This window comes from Camellia sinensis, chromosome 15 (genome assembly GCF_055761805.1).
Source record: "Camellia sinensis isolate YWXY chromosome 15, ASM5576180v1, whole genome shotgun sequence".
NCBI lineage: Eukaryota > Viridiplantae > Streptophyta > Magnoliopsida > Ericales > Theaceae > Camellia > Camellia sinensis.
Window position 1 is genome coordinate 52275858 of NC_138975.1, and position 9350 is coordinate 52285207.

The 9350-nt window shown below is 29.8% G+C and overlaps 1 protein-coding gene and 1 long non-coding RNA gene across 3 annotated transcripts; one reads left to right on the forward strand and one right to left on the reverse strand.

Annotated features, from left to right (window-relative positions):
• Positions 1-1641: 1641 nt before the first annotated feature.
• On the forward strand, positions 1642-8809 carry LOC145813779 (uncharacterized). The gene is made up of 2 exons (XR_014357052.1): positions 1642-1904; positions 8345-8809. It is a non-coding gene; the product is annotated as an uncharacterized LOC145813779 (long non-coding RNA).
• LOC114270890 (ethylene-responsive transcription factor ERF113) lies at positions 6692-8920 on the reverse strand. Of its 2 annotated transcripts, none has more exons than XM_082909820.1 (2): positions 8315-8920; positions 6692-7691 (listed from the first exon to the last, which is right to left on the reverse strand). In XM_082909820.1, the coding sequence occupies exons 1-2, from the start codon at positions 8454-8456 to the stop codon at positions 7123-7125; spliced, it is 711 nt and encodes a 236-aa protein (XP_082765946.1). In that variant the 5' UTR covers positions 8457-8920; the 3' UTR covers positions 6692-7122. The 2 variants fall into 2 exon arrangements, with proteins under 2 accessions (XP_082765946.1, XP_028068316.1); XM_028212515.2 differs by having other exon boundaries at positions 6692-7688; positions 8315-8809.
• Between the last annotated feature and the right edge of the window lie 430 nt (positions 8921-9350).

Sequence of the window (9350 nt, forward strand, 5' to 3'; positions counted from 1 at the left end):
AGCTGTTAATGGGTTCCACACCCCACTCTAAATTTGTCTGCTTTAATTTTTGTATTGTGGGTTTCACACATCCTCTCTCTCTCTCTCTCTCTCTCTCTCTCTGCACGTTTTAATGCTTTGATTCTACACAAATTACTTAGCCATGGAAGCAAGCAAACTCTTATAATTTATTATTGTTTATATTTCAGTGCATGCATGATATGTCTTTGGATAAATTCGAGGTTCTACAGCTAAATTTTAACATCATTGACATAAAGCAAACGTGTGCGAATTTACTACTTGAGAGTTGAGATAATTTTTTTTAGATGGGAAAGTTGAGTTATAACTTACAAGTTAAGAACCTTCTCATCAACTCAAAAAATAAAGATTGTGATTCCTTACATAATATATATTTGTAATAGACAGATATTTTATTACATTATTTAGGTCTAGTTTGATACGTAATAGTTTTAATTTAAAAATTAAAAAATTATTTAAAAAAATAAAAAAATTTATAATTTATACTAAAAAATTAAAAAAAAAATTCTCTCTACATTTTACACATCTTTTCATAAAAAATTAAAAAATCATTCCAAATATATTAATTTTTCTTATCTCATATTTCAGTTAAAAAATTAAAAAATTACTAAAATAGCATATTTACAAACGAAATGATTGGTGTAGTAACTTTTTGAACACTTGGTTCATAAATTTAATTTTAAATTTTCATCGGTCAAAAATCCATAAACTGAAATACTTTATCCATAAAAACATATATAGACCAACATATATATATATATATATATATTCTAAACCCATATCCTTTTTTTTTTCAGCTCTTCATTTTCAAGTAACCTCTCTCTCTCCTCCATATCTCTCTAGTCTTGTTTGGCAAGTTAAATTTTAGTTTTTTTTTAAAAAAAAATTCATGAAAAGATAAAATAAATTAAAATAGTTAATAAGACAAAATATCACGTCAAATCCATAATCATTTTACTTTTTCTCTCATAAATATCACATTTAATTTTAAAAAAATTCAACTATCTTCTTAAATAAAAAAATTTTAACCCATTAAAATAATTTACTAAAATAGTCAACTTTCTAAACGAGAATTTTAGTCTCTCTCTCTCTCAACCTTCGTAGCACTCTCGTAGCATCGTCTTCCGTCAAAGCACCACCGTCCTTCGTCGCAACACCTCCTCTCTCTCATCTCCTCTTGTCTCCATTTCTCTCTCCTCCAGCCTTGACAAAGACGTGACCTCTTTGGAATTTATGATAAGTTCTACGGATTCAAAGGTCCTCTAATTCAGATCATGGACTAAAGACAATCCTCCTTAAAAATTAAAATATTTATGAGTTTATATTTTTATTTTATAATCATTAAATATGTAATAAAATTAAAAAAAAATTACACTAAATAATATGTGCGCTTTGTATAATAAAATGAACATATATTAAAATAAAAAATATATATAAAAAAAAAAAAACCTTAGCTAAATGAAGAAATAGAAATATACACCAATGGCAGCTTTTATTGAATATTATTTTTAATAAAGGTAGGTGATTTTGTTGGTCAACCACAGCCGGATTCCATGACCATGATGAGATCAAGAAGCTTCTGTTCTGTTTTCTGCTACTTTTTTTTGTCTCACAATCTCTTCTGATTTTATTTCATATTACTTTTAGATATACATGCATGCATTTACACACACATATATAGGATATATAATATATATAGAGGATATATAAGATTCAAGCTTCAACTGCAAGCTTTGCAAACTACAGTTTGTAGTTTCTAGTGCAAGTTTATAAGATAGTAGTAGTGGTAGTAATAATTGAAAGAAGCATGGGAAAATGGTGATAGAGATGATCTTCCAAGCTGGTTCTTCTTCATACCTTCCACCCAGCACTTTATCTGACCACCGGTACACTTTTTTCTTCTTCTCTCTCTCTCTCTCTCTCTCTCTCTCTCTCTCTCTCTCTCTCTCTCTCTCTCTCCTTCTTTAGTACGCAGTGGAAGTAAACTAGAAAGAACTCTCTCTTCTTTAGTACACAGTGCGGAAGTAAAACTAGAAAGAAAATATAAGTTGATTTTTTTTTTCCAATAATGCTAAAATAATTATATTTTAGCAAAAATTAAAATTTATTGGGATTTTCATAAAATAATATATATTCATGAAAAATTTAAATTTTAATTATTAAAATTTATCGATGATTTAAATATTTTTAGATACTTTCTTTCAATTGAAATTTCTTATATATAGCCTGACTTTTTAGCTACTTTTCTGTTTGGAAGGAATTTTTAATTTTTTTTTTGTACTTTTGTGAAAGAGAAAGTAAAATGATTATAATTTAGAGGTGATATTTTGGATTATTTTGGAAAGATAGTTAAAAGTCATCTTCCAACTTTTAATTCATTTTGGGTCACATCCTCTCTCACATTTTTTTACATATTTTTTTAAAAAAATCCCAAAAAATTAGCTTTTAACCATCTTCTCAAAATAACTCTCTATCTTATTAATTTTTTAACTTATTTTTAACTTTTTAATAAATTAAATTAGGCCTCGTTTGGGAACAGTTTTTTTAGTAACTTTTGGCTAAAATGTGATGTAAAAAAAACTAGTATGTTTGAGATGACTTTTTGACTTTTTACGAAAAGATGTGTAAAAAATAGAGAGAAAAGAAAATTTTTAACTTTTTGATATGGACTATTGACTTTTTAATTTTTTAATAATTTTTTAACTAAACCGGCTGCTTTCCAAACGAGAGCTTAGTCTCAACTATCTTAACAAACGAAGCGTTTTATGTCATACGGATAACATTTTTTTGTTGAGAGTCTATGCTTTCTCTCCAATATAATTCTTATATTATTATTATTATTATTATTATTATTAATAAGCCTAAGACACCAATTGACAACTGGATAAGATAATCCAATAAATCTTATACCCCATTTGGTGTAGGGCTCTAAACCACTATAGTTTGGTCCATATCCTTGTTAAGGATAGAATATAAATTATAAACTTGTTCCTCCCCCTAATTATTTGAACTTTTAGATGAGTTAATCATCAAAATATTTTAATAGAGGTCTACTTTATAGGCGTTTTGGGTTTGATGTCTCCAATATATAATACATATTTAGTAAGGTAAATTATAAATGCACCCTTTAAGGTTTGCTTAAACTATAAATTATCCGCTGTGATTATGAAAATTACAAATATACTCTTGTAAAAATTCGTCATCTAATAGAGTTTAAAGAAAAAATAAAATTCTCAGATATCCTTCTATACAACATTGAAATCACTAGAACTATTAATTAAAATATAGTACTAACATCGTTAAAAACTAATATTTGACTTAATGGTTGAATAATAAAAGGAGCTATTTGTTATATATGTAAATAGAAATTTTAAGGGGTGAGTTGTCATTTTCATAATCATATAGGACAATTCACTGTGTTTGGTTTGAGTTTTTTGAATTAAATTTTTTAAAAACCGAGTTTTTTGATTTTCGTGTTTTTTTGTGTTTTAGTGAATATTTTTAAAATTTTAAACATTTTTTTTTTACTTTTTTAGATGCACCTTATTTAGATGTGTCTAAAAAATAAAAAAATTGTGAAAAAATATTTTAAAAAACTAAGAAATACATAAAAATACAAAAAATGTACTAAATTCTTGTATTTTTTTTTGTATTTTTGATATTTAGTGAATTTTTAAAAGATTTTTTTTACAATTTTTTTACTTTTTAGGTGGATTTATGTTAGGTGTGTCTAAAAAGTAAAAAATTTGCATAAAATATTTAAAAAATTCAGTAAAAACAAAAAAACACGAAAAATAAGAGTGTAGAATTTTTTGAAAGCTATTTTTAAAAAATGGGAACCAAACAAAGTGATTAATATTTTAAGTGAATGGCATATTTATAATTTACCCCATTTAGTATGGAATAATAATTATTTTTTATTTTATTTTCGTCCAGAATCAACAAACTTAATGTTAAGGTTTACTGCAAAATATAAAATTCGTAGATATCAACATTTATTTTCTTCTGGTAGTCATTATTTGCATAATTTGTCAGTTCTTCATTAATTTTCTGTTATTGTTTGATATATATGAATTATTTGTTAGATACATATGAATTAATTTTAAGGAGTTTGGCCTAAGAGCATCCACAAAGGACACACTAAGCTCAACCTTAGCGTCAAATGCCAAGTTTTGGCTAGTTCAGGGTGTTTGTTAGTGCTTAATGTTTTTGTGTGTTAGTGCTTAACGTTAGTGTTAGATGTTAACTTATGTGTTAACTCCAGTCGGCGGTTTAGCCAGCGAGGGAAAGAGAGAATGTTGTGGGCCTGGGGAAGTCCTCCCGTCGGAAGTCGTCCCAGACGTCTCGCCGGAAGTCCACCTCGGACGTTTGGACCCTTGAAGAAAAGAAAAAAAAATAAAAAATTTGGGTCTGACTGGTTGACCGACAGGAAGTCCGACCGAACAATCAGCCCGTTAACTGCAATAAATTTTTATTTACTTGTTGATATTTTTTTTTTGGACTTGAAATTTTTGATTAAATTAAATTATTTATTTATTTATTTTATTTATTATATATATATATATATATATATTCTTAACACACACCTTAACACACCCATTAACACATCTATTGTACCACCACTCACACTCTAAAATTAACAAACTCTTAACACACTTTAACACACATTTTTTGGCCCTACTTTTATCATTTTTTGTCATATAACGCACCTTAACGCACTTTTTTAGTCATTCCAATGTTGATGCTCTAATAAGTGTAATTTGAAGCGATATGTTCTCTCTAGGTCTCAAGTTCAACTCTTTGAGGCCACGCCTGCAGGCCGCGGCCTCTACTCAAGATTTCCCTAATCCACATAAAAGGGGTGTTTTGCGTGGGTGCTACGATCAGTAGAGGTGTGCGCCAGTATTTACAAAATATATATATATATATATTTTTTTTTAATATTTCATCCATTTTTTGATTTTCTTAATATTATATACACATTTTTTTTTTTTTTTGATATCTCAGCCGTCGTATTTTCGCATGATTTCTGATTCATTATCAAAGCTGAAATTCAAAACTATGGTTAGCCTTGTGTGCTCTAAATTTCAAAAGAACTCATGAATTTTTTTCTTGATCCAAAAATTCAAGCAATGAAATGTAAACGTGTTTCATGCATAAATTCCAGTAAGCATTATCATCATTAAAAGTGTATTTTTTTTCCTCTTTTGACTCTTTATATTAAATTGTTAATTATCAAATCAACTAAAAATTTAAGTCATTAGAGTAATAAATAATTTTATTTATTTATATTATATTTCAACAACTCAATTGGACTTGAGTTACTTTGTATATTTGCTCTGATAATTGTTAACTATCAAATTATCTCAAAGTTTAAGTCATTCAAAAAAGAAACAATTTTTTTTTTTAAATATTATTTTCAACAATGAGAAAGGTATTCACTATTTTTCCCTTACCTGCCCAGCCTAGTCCAACTCAATTGGATCTAAGCTACAACAGGTATGGAAAGTTGAGAACTAATCTTTAGAAGTCTTGAAATTAACAATTAAACAAATCCTTAATAGTCCTTTAACCTTTAAAGAAAGGTTACTGCTGTGCTAAAGGCACAATAGTCACTGTTGTGCCTCAATTTGAGATGCATTATGAACTTAAAAGACTCAAACTTTAAACCTTAAATCTTTACCACTAGTACAATCCATTCAGGTTACCACTATCTCCAACTTGTAAGTTGGAAATGGATTTGAGCCTTAACTAAGAACCCGTGCTTATTACTACCACTGCTACGGCTAAATAGTGCCTAACTACGACGGCTACTTCTTAATTAGCTGCAGTCCTACATTATTAATGATGCTTTTAAACTCCTCACTTATTGCACCACTTCTAAAAGTTCACCAAATCTAATGCTGCATTTCAATGACCCATAATTCTATGAATACAGACACATAAAATAAAATGCACTCGTTATCTTTTATTGATGTTGTGGTACTTGTATTTTGTTCTTTGCTCTTCATCAATAAAATCTCTTTTCATTGATAAAAAAATATTAAATATAATGATAATATATCATTCAATAAATAATCTTATTTTACAGTAAAAACATGATTGGATTAATGAGAAACAAAATTTGTCCACCTAATCTCATTTATAATTTTTTGTTGCTCGATAATATTATGTAAGATAGTATTATTGTTACAATTCATATTTTTTCCTACCGACACATATCATAGAGTTAGAACCACTGTTAAAGAGTTTGTTCTATTCTAGTGATGGCAAGTTTTTATCCGTGGTCGGTTGGTTTTGTGTCTATAGTATTATTATTTTTTTTTGATAATTGAAAAAAAAAGAAGATTTTATTGTGTATATAGTATTATTGTTTGAGCAATGATTTGTCTCATGCTTATCTATATAAGTGGTGATACAAAATCGTAATAAAATTCAATGGCATGTCATATTTATATGTACGTATAGGGTATAGATTCATAGGGCCAAAACCACAACCATCAAACAAATCACGATATCATGCAAGGTTATGTATCAGCAATGAAACCCTAAATCTGATCATCTCTCACACATCAATTTAATATATAATTTAAAACTATATAGCTTCAAGTTTCTTTATGGTCCCATATTAGAAGATGGATTTGCAAGTGTTAAACACAATGGAGTCATTATCTTGACACTAAATATAGAGACTTTTAACATATAAAATTCCAACACTTCCTTACATCATTCTATGTATTAGAAATTTCATCAAACCAACACTCCTTGAAACTGTTTGGTTGGAAGAGTTGGGAACGAATTTGGAAAGAAAAACGGAAAAAGTGCGTAAAACTAGATAAAATGTAAGTATATTTTATTCACATTTCACCTACTTTTTCTTTTTTCTTTCCAAATTTCTTCCCAAATCTCCCAATAAAACACAGCCTAAACTTATTAAAAAAAAAGATTAACAAAAGAGTTTTTTTAAGCTTGTAATGAAAATAACAAACAACTTACATGAGATATTGCACTGCACTGCTGCGAAGTCCATATGAAACATATCCCGATACTGTTTTTTTTAAAACCATAGATCATATCCCGATACTGTTTTTTTAAAACCATAGATCACCTTGAGTGGTTGGTATCAAAGTCGAGCCAATTCCTTGAAGGATCATCATCAGAAGTAGAATAAGAACTTCCAAACTGCGATGAAAAACTTATAACATCTCCTTGTTGATGGTGAGAAGTTGTTGAAGGCGGAGCAGAATGAGTAGAAGTAGTCAAAGACTGAGAAACAAATGGTACTCCTCTAGGATAAAAACCCGAAACACCATTGTTGATAACATTACCACCACTATGAAGAAGTTGTGCATAGTGAAGAAGATCTGGATAGGGTTCTTGAGATAGAAATGGACGAGGCGGGGGAAGAGGAGGAGGAACAAAACGCAAGTCTTGACGCGTGGTAAGGTAACCGAGCTCAGTCCTTCCTTGAACCCTTTCAGGAAAGTTGAGCTTAGCTTTGTTGCCTTTGAATCTGAGAGCTGCCTCATCATAAGCAAGTGCTGCTCCTTCAGCGGTTTCAAATGTGCCAAGCCAGACTCTCGCTGCCTTCTTCGGATCACGAATTTCTGCGGCCCACTTGCCCCAAGGCCTTTGCCTCACTCCCCTATAGTGTCTCTTCTTCTGGGTACCTTCTTCACATATGTAATTAGATGATTTGAAGTTTAAATGGTGCTTAAGACAAAAATGTATGATTTAGTATCAACCATATTGTCATATATTAACTCATAGCAAGTAGTATCAATCGATATATTAATTAATATTGATAATAAAAGTTTAAAATTTTTAAAACATATCGGACAATATTTAAAACCCTTATAACTGAGAAAGTATGATAATAAATTACAATCATGATTCCTATAATATTGAACTAGAAAAGAAAATTAGAGTTAAATCTTGATTGTAACTTAAAGGGTTAGAGTTAGGGTTAGGGTTAGGTTATTTTCATTTGAAATTACAGCCATTATTTCCATTTTTAAGCATGCAGACTAACACAAACATTGGACATAGCTATGAAGGCAAAGTTCTGGCACAAAAAAGGGATAGATCATATGACTGTTGAGTCTGACACCATCATTACTTTTTTTGACACAAATAAAGAAAGAACAACATGACTTTAACTTGACACCAACAAAATCATACTATAATTCTATATATCTATTACTGGAGTTAGGTTACCAAAACAAACATTCTTGAAACTGATTGGTGAATATAGAACATAGTATGTATGATATTTTATGGGTGTTATTTATAATACCTTGATCTTGACTGGGTTGAGATTGGTTAGGTTGATCGGCCACAGTGGATTGAGATGAGGCATGGAAGGGATGATGATGAAGTGGGGTTTGCTGAGAAGTGGTGTTTGTGTTTCCAATAACTTGAGTGAGAGCTGAGACCATGGTTGTCAAGTCGTGTTGGGATCGAGCTGAGTAGATAGGGAAGATGTGTCCATCTTCATCTTCTTCATATTCTGCGTCTTCTTCTTTCGCTTTCTTCTCCGATTCATTGGATGGAAGAGGCCTCTTCCCATGTCTTTGATCCACTTTATAATAATCTTCAGCCACTTTGGGATTTGGGATACAATTTTTTTCTTCTTCTTTTCTTTGTGTGGATTAATTCATGAATGAAGTGATGGTGGAGAGGATTGAGTTGTTGTTGGATCTATGGTGGTGTTGTTGATCAGATAGTCAGGTCAACAACACAACTGATAATGGTAATGGGGTTGCGTATGAAGAAGACAAAGGACAAGGATAAAGAAGAAAATGAGTTGGAGAGAGAAAGAGATATAAAAAGACAAAGAGAGAGAGAGAGAGAGAGAGAGAGAGAGAGAAGTAACAAAAATGAACAAGTGTGAACTAAGAAGAGTTGAATAAGGAAAATTAGGGTTGGCTAAAGGAAGCTTTACAGGTATACATCGTTCCACAAAAAATTAAAAATAATTATAAAAAAATAAATAAAAGTGTGAAAAAGTGTAATTTGAAAAAGAAAGCATAAGATCTATATTCTAAAATTTGTCTCTCCATATGAATTTAGGAGAACGACATAATGAAAATTTATATAAAAAAAAAAAAGGATTAAAAGGAGAGAGAGAGATGGGAAAAGAATAAATTTTTGCCATATATTTGTGTTTTGTCCTGAAGAGATGCATTCTATGCCAGAAAACAAATTAAAAGAAGAGCAACGAGAAATCTCACAAAAACTTTATCCCCACAATCTCCACATCATTCTATGTGAGAGAGAGGAATAAATAAATAAATAAATAAATAAACACACACATACATAGACCAATCACA

Bases quoted from the DNA above. Each gene is read 5' to 3' on its own strand.
- LOC114270890 (XM_082909820.1), bottom strand. From the start codon at position 8,456: ATGGTCTCAGCTCTCACTCAAGTTATTGGAAACACAAACACCACTTCT. The intron at 7,692-8,314 runs GTATTATAAATA...ACATATGTGAAG, and splicing joins TCAACCCAGTCAAGATCAAG to AAGGTACCCAGAAGAAGAGA.